The 23,737-nt window shown below is 38.8% G+C and overlaps 1 protein-coding gene across 1 annotated transcript in view; it reads left to right on the top strand.

The window, feature by feature from the left end:
* LOC149064768 (inverted formin-2-like) overlaps positions 1–23,737 on the top strand; it is a 106,137-nt gene that overhangs the window by 28,143 nt on the left and 54,257 nt on the right. The window contains exon 2 of the mRNA XM_089255252.1: positions 7,707–8,096. Coding sequence (XP_089111378.1) covers positions 7,829–8,096 — 268 coding nt within the window. The 5' untranslated portion in view covers positions 7,707–7,828. The remainder of the gene's footprint in view (positions 1–7,706; positions 8,097–23,737) is intronic.

Genomic DNA, 23,737 nt, shown 5'->3' with positions numbered 1-23,737 from the left:
ATGAAGGATGACGATACATAAGAAAAGAAATAAGACATACAAAACTCTCGCAAGTCTTTCTTTTATGTAGAGTGTTGACTTTTCTCAGTTATAAAAATCCTCCCAGTATGAGAAACTTTCTCTTTTCTCCATTTATGCGGATGATACTCAGCAAAGATGGTCATATCTCACCACTTGAATAGGTTGTTTTCATAGGTTTATTTCGCCAAGAATGAATGAATGAATGACTCAACGGAATTTAAGGAGTAAACGGCTTTCTCTCTTTCTCCCTTTTGATTTGTTCTGTGAATGGCAGCACTATGTTTGACAGTTTGGTGGGGAGGAGGATATGTTTCAGAGGTTATGCGAGGATATATCCGACGTTGTGTATGGCATAGCCCTTTTTTTTGCCTTCTCAAGAACCTCGATCTGTTTCTCATCACCTTCTTGGCGGCTGTTGTTTTTCCTCTTCCTCATCTCTTATTTCTTCTGTGTCTCAATAGTTGTTTTTTGCTCACGTATTTTCTCTGTCTTTAGGTCAGGGGTGTTCAACTGGTTTTTTTTTTGGTCCATATAGGCAGAAGAACTGTTTTATTGGCATATAGAAACTGTTTTGGGCTGCATTGGTGGGAACTGCTTCGAACCACGTTGGCCAGAAATGGGGTTTTTTTTGGACTGCATTGGCAAAAAATAATGTTTTATAGTCCATTGGCAAAAAATGCTTAATTATGAGTTATGACATATGAACAGTGCCGTTTTAACGCATCGGCTTACCCGGGCACGGCCCGGGGACCTCACAAAAGTGAGATCTGGTTGAAATTTTCCATAATTTGCCACTAGGGCCTCGGAAAAACCACTTGGCAAGGGGGCCCATGATCCTCTTAAGACGGTCCTGCATATGAATTGCGATTTATTACTCGGTAACGAAGATTTTTTCGTGATTTTTCTGCCTCGGCTAACGAATACGGATTCGGCTAACAAACATTTTCGTTGATATGAATGCATGCGCTAACATAAAATAGCCGCTCCATATGAGGTGAATATATTATCCTCCTCCAATCCGGGTTCTGGGAATTTTAAGGGTTCAATGGTGTTTGATCATGAGGAACCCCCCAAGAATACTGTCACGGAACCCCAGGGTTCCACGGAACACCAGTTGGAAACCTATACTTCAGAGAACTAAAGAGAAAAGTAGGAAATACCAGACACTAGCGATGACAGGCCATATTTTGTAAAAGTTTTATATTGCCTTCATGGAAGATTATTCCTTCAAAACGACGACAACGCGAAAATAGGCCTCTTCTTTATTCACAGGCTGGCATAGCCGGTAGTATTAGCATGTATCATGTGTATAACCGCCATCATCCTGTCACAACGATTTTGTTCCGTGTTTGTGTGATATATTCCAAAAGAGCCGGAAATTGCTATCCATATATCTAGAATTTTTATTTATTTTTTGGTCTCGTTTAATCCTTTTGGATCATTTTCCAGAAAAATAGATGGCGTGAAGTCCGTTTTGTTTTGGATGAATATGGAATGAGATTTTCCGTTAACTTCCTGCTTTTTTTTGTGAATTTTTTTGTGTTTTAAATGTCATTGTGATGCATCCGTCACAAATCTTTTTTTTTGCATATTAAGTGAAGGCCACCATGTTGGGATTTTCTTTTTGGGATTAATACGATAAAAACCTGGTGTTGCTGTTATTTTTTTAGTTTTTTAACCGCAGCTGCAGATGATTATCCTCCTCGTATTTGTGTGTGTGTGTGTATGATCAGCTGTTGACGTATGTGTCAGCTGTTATTTTCTCACAAGTACACCCCTGTGAGAGAAATGTTTTTTTATTTCTCTTTCTTAACACTGGTGCACAGTCAAACTCAGTTGTAACAACACCTCGGCTATAACGTCAATAGTTGGTGGTGGTGGTGCGGACTGATTTTCATAGAGCAGGGGTGTCAAACTCGCGGGCAACATGCTGTCCTGGAAGGAACTGTTGGCGATCCTCGACGATTATAGAAACAGAACGAATCGGCTACATATTTGCAAAAAAATTCCAAGTTCAGTTCCTTTTTAATGAAATGCTGCAGAAAATATCTTAAATATATGCAAGCATTTCATGATATTTTTTTATACCGAGACACATATTGTGGTACAAATAATAACAGCAATAGCTAATAATTTGAGTGACCAGTAGGAAGTAATATCCTCTAAAATGTACAGTGGTTTTTCAATAGGTCTCAACGAAATTTCGAGTATTCAAGACGTGGCTCGAATAACTCTGTTGCTTTGAGATGTGAACATCACTGAAGAATGTTTAGAACTGTTTTTCTATTTTTATGAAACTGCAACAAAGGGAGATACTTCTGCCATTGTGGAAAAAAAGTATGAATGAATCTATGCACTTGAGATAAATATTAATTTCTTTTGAACAAATTCGTAGCCGTGAGAAAAGGTCGTATGTCTGCAATGCCTGGCAAAAATATAAATTCTGCTTCAAAACTCCAAGCAAAATTGAAGATTTTGTATTTAGTGTTTGTAGATTATTTATGTATTAGATTTGTATTAGACTTTCTGTATGAATTTAGACTTTGTATTTAGACTTTCTCAAACTACAATCTGAACATTTCGTCATTTCTCAGCAGGTCCTTGTAACTGCAAAAAGTTACAAATAAGCAGCGTTCTCAAGTCTGTGACGAACACTTTGAACTTTAGCTGATCCAGGGGCCCCTCAAGCAGCGCTTATTCCCGCGATTTGTTGTAAACTTGGAAAACAAATTCAATGTGTTGCTTCATTACATAGAAATTCGTTTGTTGTCGTGTCATAAAATTCTAAAAATTATTTTTATTTTTAATTTTAAACGAGGTAAAACTGTTTTTATGGTAAGACACGGGTACGATAACTAGCATTCTTAATCTACATTACAGAACATTTGAATGATTTAAATAACAAACTTTAAGGGAAAGATAAGATGTTAACATCTATACACACACACATGATGTATTGACAAGTTTTAATGTGTAAACTGGATTCGCTAAAAAGCCACTCAGAGGAGAATATTTTCAATTAATTATACTTTTCTATACGTCAGCAGGTTGATCAATAAAAATTTTGCTCGGTAAGTAGAATTAATTTTATGGTTTTTATTTATAACTAGCTATAATACCCGGCGCTGCCTGGGTTTTCTTCAATTCGTGGGAGGATTGAAAAAGTGACAAACCATTACAAAGGAATGAACTATTATACATAATACGGGCAGCATTAAAGAAGGGACGAACCATTGTAACGACATGTGAATGTCTGAAACGTATTTTCAGACATTCAGGGAGCCACGGTAACCAAAGTAAACATTGCGAAAGTGATTGTTGAGGCTCAGAAACTGCTGTTGCCCGATTGTTTTTTTGCCCGTTTGGGGCATTTGCCCAGCTTTGAAGAACTTTTAAAATAACCTATCATTCAAGTCGGGTTCCGTTTCGTTTATATGCAAAATTTGACGACGATCGATCGAAAATTGTACATATGTATAGAAAACACACACACACACAGAAAAAAATCAATTTTATATAGATTCTCCTTTCACTTCCCTTCTATTAAAATTGAACAGTTTTTTAAGTGTTACAATTAGTTTTAATTAATATTAATAATTACTAATTAATAATTGTTAATTACTAATTAATAATTGTTAATTACTAATTAATAATTGTTAATTACTAATTAATAATTGTTAATTACTAATTAATAATTGTTAATTACTAATTAATAATTGTTAATTACTAATTAATAATTTTTTTTTATTAATTAATACGATTTTTTAATAATAAAATTTTCATAATTGGTGGCTCACTTGAGAGATAATTTTGAAGCAAAATGGCACATGGTCCGATTGAGTTTGACACCCCTTCCATAAAGGGTTGTTTCTCAACCTTTCTGAGAACAAGTATCAGAGAAATGTCTGAAAAAATTTGGCAGACCACTTGCGTCCTGTATTACGGGACACTCCTGTAATTTTCGTTGCTCAGGCTTTTTTTTTATAAATTTGTCCCATTCTCTCAATGATGCGTGTATGAATTTGTACAATTGACTCAAGCCGTGAATACACAGCGTTTTCATGATATAAATTATATTATGATAATTAGGGCGAAAATTAAAGTTATTCACACATTTGTCAGGGTCGACTTTTTTCCGCAATTTTTCAGCTATTTTAATTGCGATTGTGCTTATTTTCTGGCAATGTTTTGATGAAATTAACAATGTCCCGTATTTTATGGTTTATTATTTAAGGTCTCAGTTTCCGTATTTTTCTCAATGAAATATGGTCATCATATCATGTGGACATTCTTTCGTGAAATACATTTTTTATAGCGACCATTTCCCCCTTCAGCAATTTTAACAACAATTAGCAAATTGCATTTAAGGCAATAAATTGAATTTTTTGAGACGAAATTTAGTGATATCCCGTATTTAGAATCGGAATTTCCTATATTTTCCCCCGATGATGTATGGAGGAAAACCTTCATGATCATCGAAGGTTTTTTGAAGGTATACAAATGATACTCTTTCAAAACCTAAGTATTACATGTACGATTTTTATCTGAAGCCATATAAATACAATAAAACCCCTCCTAATGTTCACTCCCTCTTTTACGGCAAAATAATAATAACCCCCTTGAATAATAAAAGCACGTACTGCATTTCCAATCCCTGATTGACGGTCACCTCTCTTTCACGGGCGAACTTTTTTGTCTCGTTGGTGTCCGTAAAAAGGGGATTAACTGTATTATTAATAATTAATTACAGAAGTTAAATAAATTCTTATTCAATTAGAATTAAATTGTCAATTCTGCCTGCGGACCACCTATACCATCGCCTCAAATCTGTAATTCCGGCGTTTCGTGATTTTCAATGGGATTTTATACAACCAAATGTTATACGATTTTTACTTGTATTATTTTACATCAAATAAATATCAACTGTTAAAGTTTTGTAAAAAATTTACTAATTTAATTTATATTATTGCTTAAAAAAAATATTTACTAATACCACACTGTTTTTTTTCTAATGCAGCGCATTAATTGACAACTGGTCACCCATTTCCATCGATGAATTATAACAGTTTTTAATCAGATAGGTGACAGTAGTTCTAGTTCACTGATGTGTTTTTTACACGTAATACAAATACCTGTACTACATAGTTATTTTAAATATTTTCTAGAAGGCATATGATAAAATTTTATTATAACCCGTTTGCTGGTTATGAACAAAAGTAGCTAAAAAAGCGCCATTTTTTTTCATTTGGTGAATAAGTTTACCAAATTTGGGCATTTAGAGTATGAGAATGCTTCCGTATACATAGAGTTTTTTTGCACAGAAAAAAATCCTCAAATTGTATAAGGTAGTACATGTTATTTTTTCATTCCGCACAGAAATTGATTCTATGCGCAGAGAAACAGGTCTGTCCATATGACATAAAAGATAATGTGCTCCCTATTCCAGAAAAAAAAAATTACAGAGCGCATTTCATGTTGAAATAATTTTTTTCTTTCATCCGTGAGCACTCGGTGCTCATCATGCCCCCCTCTCTCCCATCGTGGAACCAGACCCCCCTCCCCTGACTGAGTTAATAGGTGGGGGGGGGCCTTCTATTAAATTTATAGTGTAAACAAACAAGAATAGTGCGATTTGTCCCAGACCCTCATGCTAGAGCCCGGCAAGCCCTACCCTTTGAGGAAGGGGGGGTTGTCATGGTGCTCACTTAACCATTAAGGATAGATACTTGATTTTGTACTCAGGAAATATTCACCGGCAACTGAGACGAACGCCTTGCAATTAAATGATTAGCATCATGATTATTTCAGTTAAAGCATGTCCCAGAGTTCGCTTGCAGGAGCTTTTCTGCTGTAGTTATGTTATAATCAGAGCCCTTGACTCGTGAATATGCCTCCCAATAGTCTGGCAGGGCTCCAACCTCATGAGTTCAACCGGCCGGGGCATGGAATCCCATAATTCCCCTACATCCCGCAGATGTGGTTGAGATCTTTTGGTGGTCAGATTCTTCACGGGGCCCCTCTATTATGAATTTATTGTGTGAAAAAAAAAAGTGATGAGAATCTTCACGGGATGCTGGGCTGGAGTCGGGGGGCCATGCGGGACTTCAGTTGAATATGGGCTTCCACGTAAGATCTGACACAAAGATTTATGACAATAAATGAGCGAGAGCCGTCGGCCTTCAATGTCTAAAACATCTTGATGAATCTATCCATCGTTTCATACGTATGTTACGGTAAATGAGATAAATCGGTTATTATAAACAATTACCGGCTATTATGCATACTTACCAATCGTCTTGGTAAGTTTGATAAATTTGTCATTTTTATACCGGAGATCACGCATAACACCCAAACGTCGTGGGTAAATTTGGTAAATACTAAAAAATTATAAATTTTATCGGTTTTATGCAAAATAACCAAGTATCGTTGGTAAACTTGATAAATGCAGTGGAACCTCGATATACTTATACTCTGTGAAACAACAAAAAATAAAAAAATAATCGCTGTAGAGGGATCATCGTTATATCAAGAGGCATTGTTATATAAAGATAGCTTCTTTTAACATTATACTATAGACATTTCTAAACAAGACTAAAAAAAAATATCGTTAAACAGGGATTTATCGTTATATCGAGTATTGTTGTAGCCAGCTTTCACTGTACTTGAAATTTATTTGTTTATCTGTGATTATGCATAACGCTCTACTTTAATTGATGAATTTTTTTTTTCAAAATTGTATGAATTATCATGTATAATGCATAGTACGATTTGTCATGCTTACCAATGACGCGATGATTGGGTATTATGCATAATAATAGGAAAGAGCAATTAATTTAGGGATATTTATCACATTTACCAACGACGCTTACGTGGGTACTATGCCGGTAAAAATAATTATTTACCATAAAAGTAATAATTTTATACTATTAAAAGTAATAATTTTATACTATTAAAAGTAATAATTTTATACTATTAAAAGTAATAATTTTATACTATTAAAAGTAATAATTTTATACTATTAAAAGTAATAATTTTATACTATTAAAAGTAATAATTTTATACTATTAAAAGTAATAATTTTATACTATTAAAAGTAATTATTGACTATCGCCGACAAAAGTAATTAATTTAGGGATATTTATCAAATTCACCACCGACCTTAGGTGCTATGCATAATCACCGGTAAAAGGGATAAATTTGAGGGAAATTTATCAAAATGTTCGGCGATTATGCATAATAACAGGTTGTTATGTATAATAACCGGATTTATCACAGTTACCGTAACACATATATTCAAAGATTAAATAAACTTTAGTGGCTTGCTTTCAAACGAGGGTCACGAACGGGGTCGCAGACGAATCTTTTGCTAGCCCCATGAGAAAGAAGGCATAACACTGTACCCATAATAATGAACACATATATCTATGGTGCATAAGATAAGTGGTTTCATGGATGGGAAGGATTTAAACTTGATGCATTGGTTACAACATGTCAAACCTCCCTGAAAATCGCCTCTCGATATAACGTCTTTTTTCTTTTTTTTATTCTATACAACGTTATAATCTTGAAATAATCCTTTGAAAGTAAGAAAGAAAATAACGGACTAAATATCTTTTATACTCTTTGTCGGTTTCTTAAGTGGTTACATGTGGTGAATGGTGTTTTTTTTTCTTCTCTTATTCCAGACTCGATCCTCTGATGAATCGCAAAGATTCGTGGTCTTCAGTGTTGAGAACCGTCGATTCTAGATTCTTTTGCGTGTATATACGCCATTCGGTTGGTTTGTCCGGAAATAACGGCCTCCTAGATGTTGGACATGCACAAGCCGTTGTGCGGGGAGCTGCGCAAGAACCTCGACAACACCGAATGGGGAGCCAAGGAGTTCGTGAGTCTGGAAGGAGTCGCTCTCCTCTTGGACTCACTGCAACGTCTCAAGGATAAGGAGAACGGTGGTGGTGGTGGTAGTGATGGACGGCTTTACATCGAGTCCGTGGATAACATGGTCATCATGGACAATAGGATCGAACTGGATTATATTGTCGAGAATCCTGACTACGTTGTCAAGTTGGCATCAGGTATGTTTTCGCTTTATTTTCGTGTTCAATTCTTTGAAACAGCTCGTACTTGAACATATCAAGTATGGATGGTGGGTAACCGGTGTTTAGTGCATGCTAACATGGGAATTTGAACCATTGGCGCCAAAAAAGGCTCCTGGGAGTAAGAGGATAAAAATGTCCTACTAGGGAAAAAAGTGTGGGGACGACGACACAATGTTTTCCCCTCAATAATTGTCAGAAACTGGAAGGAAGGAATTTTCCTGTCGCTCCTTATTATATTACGTGAGTAGGACTCCCATATTTTGGTGACTTTTAAAGTGATGTAATTCACGCATTCTCTGAAAAATGGATTGTGGCCCTGGGTTTCATTGCAAAAATTGTTCATCTTAGGCCGGATCCACATCAGCAGTACTGTGCAGAATTCGCCAGCTTAAAACCCGTATTTGAGATGTGACGGATGATTCTAATGCAACTCGATCGATTGCCCTCAAAATGGAAAGGTTGGAATTTTTAACGTGTTCTCGCAATATTGCCCCAGTCTGATTTTCGTCATCGTAAGTGGGGGAGATTTAAAACATTTCAAACATATTTTATATATATATATATATATAAGTAACTAGAAATCATATGTAAAATTTACGCGCAATTTGATGGAGAAATTGCAAAAGCGAACGAAATGTATTCACACGAGTACAAAGAAAAATGTTTTTGTTAGCGCTCTCTGCTGTTGAATTAAAACATTAATTTCTGAATTTATGCGTATTATAGGAATATGTTAATCTCTTTTTTGGAAAAATTTATGTGTTATTAGACACCACTATCTGTTAAGGCCCGTTTACAACGCATAAAGTACTTTACAATTGATGCAGACGTTAAGGGTCGTATTCGTATTCAGTCCAGTTGTCAAGTTATCAAGTGATTTAGTTCTCAAGTAGACACATAAGATAGAATCCGGTTTATTTTTGTGGTTAAGTAGGCTGTATGCTCATGCGCCAGTAGGTGAGACCTGGTATTATCCAATGAGTGATCACTGTAGACTCTGGACTATCCAGCGTAATGTGGCGGAAGGGCGGGACGGATAGGCCGGAGTTCTGTAAATGCTTACTTCCTACCTCCACCCATAAAGTCAAAAACACTCTTTTTTTATACCAAAACCCGCTCCTATTCATATTTTCTGACCTCTAAGTGCAGGCGAGTATTAAATTAATGTAAGTTATGTACTGAACTAGCTATAAGTTTTAAAAATTTACGACAGAATTATTGATCCGAGAATAAAACACATTTTAGGTTTAAAAATAAATTCTTTTGTGTCTATCTTGATTGCAGGACCCATAAAATGTACACTGTACAATATGAGCACATACCGTACGTTCAAAATAAACAAAACATTAACGTAAAGCACAAGTTCTCGCAAAAGTTAACTTTTTGCCACTCTTCATTGATAAATGATGATAAAAATGTCAAAAGGTAGGCCTAAGATGAGAGAGTCAAAACTCGCAGTTTTTAGTTTCCAAGTCCTTGATGTAGATGACTGAAAGCTTCTCCCTTTTAGCCCTCTTCCACCCTGTCGTTGCACTTACGCTCCAAGGCCACGCACATAGTGGGACGAAAATATACGAGGTACCAGATTTGGGAATAGGAAGAAAAAATCGCAAAAGGATGGAAGAACAGATATCCGCACGTAGTCAAGATGAGAAGGAAAGCTAAAATCAGCAGACCGAGGCAACAACAAACTTGTTTGTTCCAGTCGCGCATTTGGTGAAAAGAGTTGCCTCTCTCTCTCCTTAGTCTCGCTCTTCCTGTATATGCAATGTATAACAAAACAATACAGCTGTTTTCTCCACTAATCCCTATTATACACTCTCATACCTGTTGATCACCTCACTGGGTGCGCAGCCTAACCCACGGGAAAAAAACAGTTTTGAGGTGTGATTAGCACAGTGTGGGAGATTATAATACTCGATTTTGAATAGCCACACCCCATTTTTTATGCAGCTCGGAATCACGAAGAATTATTATGTATTAATTTCTAACCACCCCGGATAGTCGAGAGTCTACTTAACAATTTAATCACTTGACTAATAAACAACTTGACTCGTGTAAACGGACCTTTATGTTTCAATAAAATTTCGACTTAATTTACTTCTTCTGGAGAACACAAAGTAGTAGTTTTTGCGGACGATCGGTGAAGTTATGCCCCTGAAAAATTAACCTGTGATCAGAACTGTATCAGTTACAGCAACAAATGAAATCTCGATTGACTTAACTCTTTAAGTGCCATTGACGAGATATCTCGCCTTCTTAAAGGCTTCTTATTTAAGCATTGACAAACCCAGATATTTTGTAGAGTCGATTTCTCAATAGAAAACCCTGTACCCCTAACTTCCCATCTGTTGCAAATCGGAAGAAAGCCGACTTGATAAAAAAAGATATGGCACTCTATAAGGGCTTTAGTGATCAATGATATGCCGCTTAAAGGGTGAAAATGGAAATTTTCAGAACGTATTAGTCACGTGACCAATAAAAAAACATGAGAAATATCATTGCGAGAAACAGAAAAGAACAATAGCCTTTCTGCCAACCACCCGGTGGTTAATCAATCGATAACAAAGATACGAAACCATAACGTCGTCATTCGAGACAAAGTTAAAGGCTGAAACCATTCCGTAATATTATTGTAACGATACCAAGAAAAATGTTTAAAAAAAAGTGTTTGGGGTTCACGGTCGCGATATACACGCAAAAAGCAGGTGCAAAATGGCGTATTTAACTATTTTTTTTTTCGTTCTGTCGTCGTTATAATATAGAGAAGTCGAGCTTAGAATATGTATATTATAAGTTATTATAGCCTTGTGACCTTTTTGTTTTATGCGAGCATGCTATTTCGTGTGTACGCGATTAGGGTTCTTATGAATCATCACGATTCAGCTCGAGCATGAATTTACTTTCCTTTTGAAAGAGTCTCAGTCCACAATGAAATGAATATTACATGTTTAGTTACCATATCTGGTTACTTCGAAGAATTTTGCGAGTGGTAAATAGTGCTTTTACGTCACTGGGAAAGCTTTCGATGTCGATGACAGCCGTGGAATTCTACCGGAGATCATCGCAAATATAGATTAGTTTCTTTGTTGTTATGAATATGTAATGATTATTTGGTGTTGAGGATTCATTGGAATTTTTTGAAATCTGACTTTTTTTGCAAGAATTTTTTGAAGTAAAAAGACTCACGTGAGAGTTTTTAACATTTAGATATTTAAAAAAAAAAGAGAGAAATTATTATAGAATTTTTCGAAGTAAAGATTCAAGAGAATTTTTAAAATCTAGAAATTACGAGAATTTTTAAAATCTAGAAATTACGAGAATTTTTAAAATCTAGAAATTACGAGAATTTTTCAAAGCAAAGAGTTGTGAGAAATTTTGAAATCTGGAAATTACGAGAATTCTTAAAATCTAGGAATTACGAGAATTCTTAAAATCCAGGAATTACGAGAATTTTTAAAATCTAGAAATTACGAGAATTTTTCAAAGCAAAGAGTTGTGAGAAATTTTGAAATCTGGAAATTACGAGAATTCTTAAAACCTAGGAATTACGAGAATTCTTAAAATCTAGGAATTACGGGAATTCTTAAAATCTAGGAATTACGAGAATTCTTAAAATCTAGGAATTACGAGAATTCTTAAAATCGTGGAATTACGAGAATTTTTAAAATCGTGGAATTACGAGAATTCTTAAAATCGTGGAATTACGAGAATTCTTAAAATCGTGGAATTACGAGAATTCTTAAAATCTAGGAATTACGAGAACTCTTCACCATGTATAAAAAGCTATATCGATGCTGCAGCAATTTACATAGGCAAAATCTTGATGGCAAATGAAATTTCCATCTCCATGCGAGTCTTCAACTTCTGTAATCAAAGGATAGAGGGCCTAATTAATCTATCTACACCTCCATCCAGAGAAGTCTTCTGATTCGTTGGTCTCTATTTTTTTGGTTCCAGCAGCTGAAGGATTCATTTGGAGATGAAAAAACGAAGATTAGATCAAGAATTCCGCAATGTCCATCAAACATTGTTGTGCGTGATATCTGATGATTGCACCTACTTCTGATTCTACCAGGATATTGTGGAGTCGTGCTAAAAATAAGAAAGCTAATCAATTGCGAACCGGCTACGATCTGCTCTAAAATAGTAACGATGACTCATGGTTGAGGTTCAATCCAGATCTGTGCTGGAGACATCAATTCAATGTCTTGACGTCCAAAATCCATAGTCAAAGCCAAAGGTGGCCTCAATGTAATGTTTTCGTATGATTTCCTCACGTGTTTCCTCATACTGTCCTACAAAATACACATGTAATTTTGCGTTTATAATGTCCCGTTTTTCTACCTGTATTAAGAAGATTGAACTATTCTTGATTCGCATACATAACCAGGAAAGACAAAACAAAATTTATTCGATCAAGTTGATGTAAATTTGAATGAAAATATTTATGTAGCAATCCATTTTTAGTCAGATGTTCTAATTTTTTGAAACAACTTTCGGAAGGACGTTTACTCAATATAAAAGTATATATATGTATCACGAAAGAAAAACGAATAGTTAATACTATATAATATATTGCCTATAAAAAAAAACATTATGGATGTTTTATCTAAGATAGCTTCTCGATTTATCACATTGTGTTTATCGCACTTCTTTTCAAACGTGTCAATTGTGATCGAATTCACGACCACCGGAGTTGAGCTATTCCATTTATTAACAAACCTATTAGAGAAAAACTCGATACAACAACCTGTAGTTGCCCCTTACTAACGGATACTGGTGTCCCCTTGTCGAAGCACTTGATTGACGGTGTATTAATAACTCAAGAGTTCATCCTTTCCATCCCGTTGAAAACTGTAAACACTTCAATCTCATACCTTCCCCACCCCCCGCAACATGCGTTTTTCCAATGTGAACATATTCAAGAGATCAGGTCTTTTTTCATAGCTTAAGCCTTGTGTGCCCACAAATAGAGCATGCGTATATCTCTTCTCTGCAGCCACCATCCAACCAAGTCTATGTCCCTCTGTAGTTATGGTTTCCGAAACCTTACGGCCAGGACGGACTGAGCCTCAGAAAAGCTGAAGAATGGATTTATGGGAACGCGAAGAGACAAAAAAAATCTCAAAATTTTTTTTTTTTTAAATCAAATCAAATTTATTCATTTTCATTCACACAGAATTTTTGTTAGGATTTTCTGAAACAATGATTTTATGAGAGAATTCCCAAAAATTCTTGTAAGAATTTTCTGACATATCATCAGCGGATGCCGAAAAATTCGTTTATACGAGAGAGAACCAAACGCTAGCCTATTTTATGTAAATATGCCTTTAATTTTGGACCAGTTATCCCTTACTGTCCAAAATACAAAAGAGTGTCAATGACACAGTTTTTTTTTGACACAGGAAAATTTTTTTTCCTGCAATTATAGATCATAACAGCTCTTCAAATACTTAAAATTTTATTTTTATAATGCTGTTTTAATGGATAGACTCCATTAAAAACGAACCGAAAATTGAGATCACAATCTGTATTTCCAGAATTGTATTTCTATTAAGGGCTTTGGATTATTAAAATAAATATTTTTTGATAATTTAAATTTTTAATAATACTTTTTAAATTAAAATTTGATTATAATATTCGAATTCCCATTTTTAAATTACGCATTTATACTGTTTATAAATGAGCTTTTCTCAAGATGAATTATTCTTATGTGTATTTTATACGAAAGGGTTTTTTTCTTGAAAAAAGCTATTATTTAACGTTGATTCAGCTGCGTAAACAAAGGAAGTCGAACAGGTTTTCTCCAAGCCTTTATTGGTATTATACTACTGCTATATATTGTTATTCAAAGAGTGGGAACTCGCGCATATATACCACACATATTATAGGTACCACACCGCTTTAAACTACACCATATATATATAATTTATTACTCTTTTTTCTTTAAATCTATTTTGCTACTTCCTCGACTGGTGTCGAGGGCAATAGAAAATTCTATTTCCAGGTATGAAAGAAAAATTCCCAACCCTTGTGAACGTGTCTCTAACCAACACCTACGTATAGCGGTCAAACAGATGCTAGAGAAAGAGTTGTCAAATAATTCTTTAATGCTATTTCCACATACATTAAATAAAAAGAATGGTGCTTAAAAACCAGCAGGGAATGTCCTTTTTATTATTTCTCAGGGAAGTTCAACATTAGCGGTCATTGGCTGATACAAAAGCGCATACTAGCTATCACATGGGAATCCACTGACCATAAATCTCGATGTTATCCCCCCTTAGGGACGTTTGAAGAATATCTTCAGACATTGTATACACAAGTCTACTTTATATAATATAATACAGTGGACCCTCGTTTATATGACTTTCAAGAAGCCGAGTCAAAACGTCGTAGTGCAAATGTGTAACAATTGAATAACATAGACTTTTTTTTTTTTTAAATTACTTCGCCCATCCCACAAACATACAAAATATTATAAAATTCAATGTGTTTAATTGCATCTCACTCATTTCAATCATGAGGGAGGGGGGGGGGAAATTAATCGCATTTCAAATCACATAAAGAAGTAAAATTCAGTAGAACATTACCTTCGCGAGACATGACATTAGGTGAAAAAATTGCAACAAAAAATCTTCTAGACTTGGAAAAATTTCCCATCGTGGACTTTAATTCTTTTGGCAATAGATGATTTGCAACCAACAGCTTGGTATTCGATTTAATTTCTCTGCTTTATGATCGTTTTTAAAGTTGATACAGAAATATTCAACGGTTTTGCCAGATCAATTTTCGTCTTTGAATTGAAATTCTTGCCGGATTCTTCCGAAATTTCCAGTTTTCGTTTAGAGAAAGCGCTTTTTCGTTTTCTCAACATTACGAACGGCGGATTTAACACAGCCAGCAAGCAAAGCATCATTAACGGAAGAAAATTCTATAGGAAATGGTCAAAAGAATTTACTGTGTATCATATGTGTTTCCTATTAGCAGACCTGTACCCTCCAAATGCTTACAATGTGTGGACTTCCTTATCCTCTGGGGGTAACACTGAAAACAATTGGAGAAAAAATTCTGAAAGGACATATGACCGTCAAAACAATTAGAACCCGTTTCTTTGGGGCTTGCAGCGTCTGCGCATTCTCAGAAACAAGCAGTATAAACGAATCACTTAAGTGTTCACTCCAAATGGCCATCAGCTAGCTCAATGACTATTTTCGTATGCGAAAGCAATCAACCTAAAATTTATATCTTTTGCGGGGACAATATGCAAGAAGAACTGTGTGCAGTAACGCGTTTCAGTGAGTTCAAAAATTGTGTGTATTGGATGGATATAAATGACGTTCTTTTTCCAAAAGATTCGGGGTTCGAGTCGAAGTGAAAACGTCGAATAAATGAATTATTTTAACATTAAAATGTAGGAACCAATTGCGACCAAAGCCAAAGGTCTTATAAATGTGAAAATCGTATAACTCAGAGACTTCTGAACGAGGGTCCGCTGTACGATATACGGGATGAGCGAAAAATAAGTTCCCACTTCAGAGTGCTCTGGGGTGCGTTCTACTGCTCCAAATGAGACAAAATTTGTACTACTGATAATTAGTTCAGATAATTAGTACCTTATGTGAACCTAGTACACATTCCTCTGCAGAATTTCTAACGAATCGGTTGATGCCGGAATGTGTATTCTGAGTATAAGTGTGGTATCTAAAGTATGTATGGTGTAAAGTAGTGCTTGTTTCGTGCTCTTGCTAGTGCTGCCATCTATCTCTTATATTTTAAAGAGAAGGTGCCGGAAAACCAACCTCAGCCAATTGTGGCATGGCCATGCTGACAGTCAGCGCAATTGCTGCGAGAACCCTCTCAAAGCAGCTATCGACAGTGAGCATGCGTGACTTTGGTTAAAAACTTGAAGTAATCATCTAGTACCGGGGTTCCACACACGAAAGCACCTGCCAAAGATTACTTGGTGCACCGTGAAGAGATCGGTGCATATAAATGCAAAAATATATATTTTTAAAACCAACCATACGATTGAATGGAGCAAACGGCGAATAGAACCAAGGGAACTTCACTCTATGTATTGTGAAATGTTCATATCAGAACTACGAGAGACACTTTATCTGTCGCGAGATATAAATATACCAGAATGAGCATGAGAGCAATTCTCTATCGTGAGATGTACATAGCAGGACCACGGAAACCACACTCCATCTATCATGAAATGTGAATATAGCAGGAGGGAAGGGGCATGGAGAAGCATCAACATCTCTGTCCCACCCTTAAGGTTTTCAGGTAAATCAGCAAATCAGACGCCGCCATCCTACTCAGTACAGATCTGGCGAGACGGAAATAATTCCCATATCGAGAGCCAGTGGAGCCAGATTCGAGGGGTGGTGCTAGCCCTCTTAATGTCCGTCGTGTGGTTTTTAGCCATAGCTACAGAGCTACTGCCATTGACCAGCACAGGTCGATGGCACACGTAGCACTAAGCCCCCGTGCTACGTGCACCAAGCTGAAGCCTCACTACAGTGCATCGATCTGGAGAACCCCCACCAGTAGGATAAAACTGTCTCAAGACGGTCGAAAGGGTATAGTATTCTATCGGGATGTGAAAAGCAGAATGACTACGCGAACCATATTGCATCTATCAAGAGATTTATCTAGCAGAAGGACCACGGGAATCAAACCCTATCTATCGCGCGGTGCGTATTGCAGAAGGGCCACGGAAACCACAATCTATCTCGAGACATACATGCCAGAATGGCCACGTAGAACCCTACCTATATATCACGCGATGCGCATAGCAGAAGGACCACGTGAATCCAACCCTATCGATCGCGCGATACATTGCAGAAGGATCACGGAAACCACATTCTATTTTCATGGCAGAAGGACCACGGGAACCACACTCTATTTTCATGGCAGAAGGACCACGGGAACCACACTTTATCGCAACATGTACATGGCAGAAGGACCACGGGAACCGCCCTCTATCTATCGCAAGATGTATAGCAGAAGGATCACGGGAACCAGTCTATCAATCACGAAATGCGCATTGCAGAAGGACCACAGAAACCACACTATCTATCACAAGATGTATAGCAGAAGGTTCACGGGAGCCAGTCTATCGATCACGAAATGCGCATAGCAGAAGGACCACGGGAATCAAACCCTATCTATCGCGCGGTGCGTATTGCAGAAGGGCCACGGAAACCACAATCTATCTCGAGACGTACATGCTAGAATGGCCACGTAGAACCCTACCTATATATCACGCGATGCGCATAGCAGAAGGACCACGTGAATCCAACCCTATCGATCGCGCGATACATTGCAGAAGGATCACGGAAACCACATTCTATTTTCATGGCAGAAGGACCACGGGAACCACACTCTATTTTCATGGCAGAAGGACCACGGGAACCACACTTTATCGCAACATGTACATGGCAGAAGGACCACGGGAACCGCCCTCTATCTATCGCAAGATGTATAGCAGAAGGATCACGGGAACCAGTCTATCAATCACGAAATGCGCATTGCAGAAGGACCACAGAAACCACACTATCTATCACAAGATGTATAGCAGAAGGTTCACGGGAGCCAGTCTATCGATCACGAAATGCGCATAGCAGAAGGACCACGGGAATCAAACCCCATCTATCGCGCGGTGCGTATTGCAGAAGGGCCACGGAAACCACAATCTATCTCGAGACGTACATGCTAGAATGGCCACGTAGAACCCTACCTATATATCACGCGATGCGCATAGCAGAAGGACCACGTGAATCCAACCCTATCGATCGCGCGATACATTGCAGAAGGATCACGGAAACCACACTCTACTTTCATGGCAGAAGGACCACGGGAACCACACTTTATCGCAACATGTACATGGCAGAAGGACCACGGGAACCGCCCTCTATCTATCGCAAGATGTATAGCAGAAGGATCACGGGAACCAGTCTATCAATCACGAACTGCGCATTGCAGAAGGACCACAGAAACCACACTCTATCTATCACAAGATGTATAGCAGAAGGTTCACGGGAGCCAGTCTATCGATCACGAAATGCGCATAGCAGAAGGACCACGGGAATCAAACCCTATCTATCGCGCGGTGCGTATTGCAGAAGGGCCACGGAAACCACAATCTATCTCGAGACGTACATGCCAGAATGGCCACGTAGAACCCTACCTATATATCACGCGATGCGCATAGCAGAAGGACCACGTGAATCCAACCCTATCGATCGCGCGATACATTGCAGAAGGATCACGGAAACCACACTCTACTTTCATGGCAGAAGGACCACGGGAACCACACTTTATCGCAACATGTACATGGCAGAAGGACCACGGGAACCGCCCTCTATCTATCGCAAGATGTATAGCAGAAGGATCACGGGAACCAGTCTATCAATCACGAAATGCGCATTGCAGAAGGACCACAGAAACCACACTATCTATCACAAGATGTATAGCAGAAGGTTCACGGGAGCCAGTCTATCGATCACGAAATGCGCATAGCAGAAGGACCACGGGAATCAAACCCTATCTATCGCGCGGTGCGTATTGCAGAAGGGCCACGGAAACCACAATCTATCTCGAGACGTACATGCTAGAATGGCCACGTAGAACCCTACCTATATATCACGCGATGCGCATAGCAGAAGGACCACGTGAATCCAACCCTATCGATCGCGCGATACATTGCAGAAGGATCACGGAAACCACACTCTACTTTCATGGCAGAAGGACCACGGGAACCACACTTTATCGCAACATGTACATGGCAGAAGGACCACGGGAACCGCCCTCTATCTATCGCAAGATGTATAGCAGAAGGATCACGGGAACCAGTCTATCAATCACGAAATGCGCATTGCAGAAGGACCACAGAAACCACACTCTATCTATCACAAGATGTATAGCAGAAGGTTCACGGGAGCCAGTCTATCGATCACGAAATGCGCATAGCAGAAGGACCACGGGAATCAAACCCTATCTATCGCGCGGTGCGTATTGCAGAAGGGCCACGGAAACCACAATCTATCTCGAGACGTACATGCCAGAATGGCCACGTAGAACCCTACCTATATATCACGCGATGCGCATAGCAGAAGGACCACGTGAATCCAACCCTATCGATCGCGCGATACATTGCAGAAGGATCACTGAAACCACACTCTACTTTCATGGCAGAAGGACCACGGGAACCACACTTTATCGCAACATGTACATGGCAGAAGGACCACGGGAACCGCCCTCTATCTATCGCAAGATGTATAGCAGAAGGATCACGGGAACCAGTCTATCAATCACGAAATGCGCATTGCAGAAGGACCACAGAAACCACACTATCTATCACAAGATGTATAGCAGAAGGTTCACGGGAGCCAGTCTATCGATCACGAAATGCGCATAGCAGAAGGACCACGGGAATCAAACCCTATCTATCGCGCGGTGCGTATTGCAGAAGGGCCACGGAAACCACAATCTATCTCGAGACGTACATGCTAGAATGGCCACGTAGAACCCTACCTATATATCACGCGATGCGCATAGCAGAAGGACCACGTGAATCCAACCCTATCGATCGCGCGATACATTGCAGAAGGATCACGGAAACCACATTCTATTTTCATGGCAGAAGGACCACGGGAACCACACTCTATTTTCATGGCAGAAGGACCACGGGAACCACACTTTATCGCAACATGTACATGGCAGAAGGACCACGGGAACCGCCCTCTATCTATCGCAAGATGTATAGCAGAAGGATCACGGGAACCAGTCTATCAATCACGAAATGCGCATTGCAGAAGGACCACAGAAACCACACTATCTATCACAAGATGTATAGCAGAAGGTTCACGGGAGCCAGTCTATCGATCACGAAATGCGCATAGCAGAAGGACCACGGGAATCAAACCCTATCTATCGCGCGGTGCGTATTGCAGAAGGGCCACGGAAACCACAATCTATCTCGAGACGTACATGCTAGAATGGCCACGTAGAACCCTACCTATATATCACGCGATGCGCATAGCAGAAGGACCACGTGAATCCAACCCTATCGATCGCGCGATACATTGCAGAAGGATCACGGAAACCACACTCTACTTTCATGGCAGAAGGACCACGGGAACCACACTTTATCGCAACATGTACATGGCAGAAGGACCACGGGAACCGCCCTCTATCTATCGCAAGATGTATAGCAGAAGGATCACGGGAACCAGTCTATCAATCACGAAATGCGCATTGCAGAAGGACCACAGAAACCACACTCTATCTATCACAAGATGTATAGCAGAAGGTTCACGGGAGCCAGTCTATCGATCACGAAATGCGCATAGCAGAAGGACCACGGGAATCAAACCCTATCTATCGCGCGGTGCGTATTGCAGAAGGGCCACGGAAACCACAATCTATCTCGAGACGTACATGCCAGAATGGCCACGTAGAACCCTACCTATATATCACGCGATGCGCATAGCAGAAGGACCACGTGAATCCAACCCTATCGATCGCGCGATACATTGCAGAAGGATCACGGAAACCACACTCTACTTTCATGGCAGAAGGACCACGGAAACCACACTTTATCGCAACATGTACATGGCAGAAGGACCACGGGAACCGCCCTCTATCTATCGCAAGATGTATAGCAGAAGGATCACGGGAACCAGTCTATCAATCACGAAATGCGCGTTGCAGAAGGACCACAGAAACCACACTCTATCTATCACAAGATGTATAGCAGAAGGTTCACGGGAGCCAGTCTATCGATCACGAAATGCGCATAGCAGAAGGACCACGGGAATCAAACCCTATCTATCGCGCGATACATTGCAGAAGGATCACGGAAACCACACTCTACTTTCATGGCAGAAGGACCACGGGAACCACACTTTATCGCAACATGTACATGGCAGAAGGACCACGGGAACCGCCCTCTATCTATCGCAAGATGTATAGCAGAAGGATCACGGGAACCAGTCTATCAATCACGAAATGCGCATTGCAGAAGGACCACAGAAACCACACTCTATCTATCACAAGATGTATAGCAGAAGGTTCACGGGAGCCAGTCTATCGATCACGAAATGCGCATAGCAGAAGGACCACGGGAATCAAACCCTATCTATCGCGCGGTGCGTATTGCAGAAGGGCCACGGAAACCACAATCTATCTCGAGACGTACATGCCAGAATGGCCACGTAGAACCCTACCTATATATCACGCGATGCGCATAGCAGAAGGACCACGTGAATCCAACCCTATCGATCGCGCGATACATTGCAGAAGGATCACGGAAACCACACTCTACTTTCATGGCAGAAGGACCACGGGAACCACACTTTATCGCAACATGTACATGGCAGAAGGACCACGGGAACCGCCCTCTATCTATCGCAAGATGTATAGCAGAAGGATCACGGGAACCAGTCTATCAATCACGAAATGCGCATTGCAGAAGGACTACTACTGCTATATATTGTTATTCAAAGAGTGGGAACTCGCGCATATATACCACACATATTATAGGTACCACACCGCTTTAAACTACACCATATATATATAATTTATTACTCTTTTTTCTTTAAATCTATTTTGCTACTTCCTCGACTGGTGTCGAGGGCAATAGAAAATTCTATTTCCAGATATGAAAGAAAAATTCCCAACCCTTGTGAACGTGTCTCTAACCAACACCTACGTATAGCGGTCAAACAGATGCTAGAGAAAGAGTTGTCAAATAATTCTTTAATGCTATTTCCACATACATTAAATAAAAAGAATGGTGCTTAAAAACCAGCAGGGAATGTCCTTTTTATTATTTCTCAGGGAAGTTCAACATTAGCGGTCATTGGCTGATACAAAAGCGCATACTAGCTATCACATGGGAATCCACTGACCATAAATCTCGATGTTATCCCCCCTTAGGGACGTTTGAAGAATATCTTCAGACATTGTATACACAAGTCTACTTTATATAATATAATACAGTGGACCCTCGTTTATATGACTTTCAAGAAGCCGAGTCAAAACGTCGTAGTGCAAATGTGTAACAATTGAATAACATAGACTTTTTTTTTTTTTAAATTACTTCGCCCATCCCACAAACATACAAAATATTATAAAATTCAATGTGTTTAATTGCATCTCACTCATTTCAATCATGAGGGAGGGGGGGGGGAAATTAATCGCATTTCAAATCACATAAAGAAGTAAAATTCAGTAGAACATTACCTTCGCGAGACATGACATTAGGTGAAAAAATTGCAACAAAAAATCTTCTAGACTTGGAAAAATTTCCCATCGTGGACTTTAATTCTTTTGGCAATAGATGATTTGCAACCAACAGCTTGGTATTCGATTTAATTTCTCTGCTTTATGATCGTTTTTAAAGTTGATACAGAAATATTCAACGGTTTTGCCAGATCAATTTTCGTCTTTGAATTGAAATTCTTGCCAGATTCTTCCGAAATTTCCAGTTTTCGTTTAGAGAAAGCGCTTTTTCGTTTTCTCAACATTACGAACGGCGGATTTAACACAGCCAGCAAGCAAAGCATCATTAACGGAAGAAAATTCTATAGGAAATGGTCAAAAGAATTTACTGTGTATCATATGTGTTTCCTATTAGCAGACCTGTACCCTCCAAATGCTTACAATGTGTGGACTTCCTTATCCTCTGGGGGTAACACTGAAAACAATTGGAGAAAAAATTCTGAAAGGACATATGACCGTCAAAACAATTAGAACCCGTTTCTTTGGGGCTTGCAGCGTCTGCGCATTCTCAGAAACAAGCAGTATAAACGAATCACTTAAGTGTTCACTCCAAATGGCCATCAGCTAGCTCAATGACTATTTTCGTATGCGAAAGCAATCAACCTAAAATTTATATCTTTTGCGGGGACAATATGCAAGAAGAACTGTGTGCAGTAACGCGTTTCAGTGAGTTCAAAAATTGTGTGTATTGGATGGATATAAATGACGTTCTTTTTCCAAAAGATTCGGGGTTCGAGTCGAAGTGAAAACGTCGAATAAATGAATTATTTTAACATTAAAATGTAGGAACCAATTGCGACCAAAGCCAAAGGTCTTATAAATGTGAAAATCGTATAACTCAGAGACTTCTGAACGAGGGTCCGCTGTACGATATACGGGATGAGCGAAAAATAAGTTCCCACTTCAGAGTGCTCTGGGGTGCGTTCTACTGCTCCAAATGAGACAAAATTTGTACTACTGATAATTAGTTCAGATAATTAGTACCTTATGTGAACCTAGTACACATTCCTCTGCAGAATTTCTAACGAATCGGTTGATGCCGGAATGTGTATTCTGAGTATAAGTGTGGTATCTAAAGTATGTATGGTGTAAAGTAGTGCTTGTTTCGTGCTCTTGCTAGTGCTGCCATCTATCTCTTATATTTTAAAGAGAAGGTGCCGGAAAACCAACCTCAGCCAATTGTGGCATGGCCATGCTGACAGTCAGCGCAATTGCTGCGAGAACCCTCTCAAAGCAGCTATCGACAGTGAGCATGCGTGACTTTGGTTAAAAACTTGAAGTAATCATCTAGTACCGGGGTTCCACACACGAAAGCACCT

Source organism: Pholcus phalangioides, unplaced genomic scaffold (genome assembly GCF_987345545.1).
Source record: "Pholcus phalangioides strain wild (caught in Gottingen) unplaced genomic scaffold, Ppha-v1.0 ptg000042l_1, whole genome shotgun sequence".
Lineage (NCBI taxonomy): Eukaryota > Metazoa > Arthropoda > Arachnida > Araneae > Pholcidae > Pholcus > Pholcus phalangioides.
The sequence above is the reverse complement of the archived record's forward strand: the minus strand, read 5'-3'. Positions and strand labels throughout refer to the sequence as shown.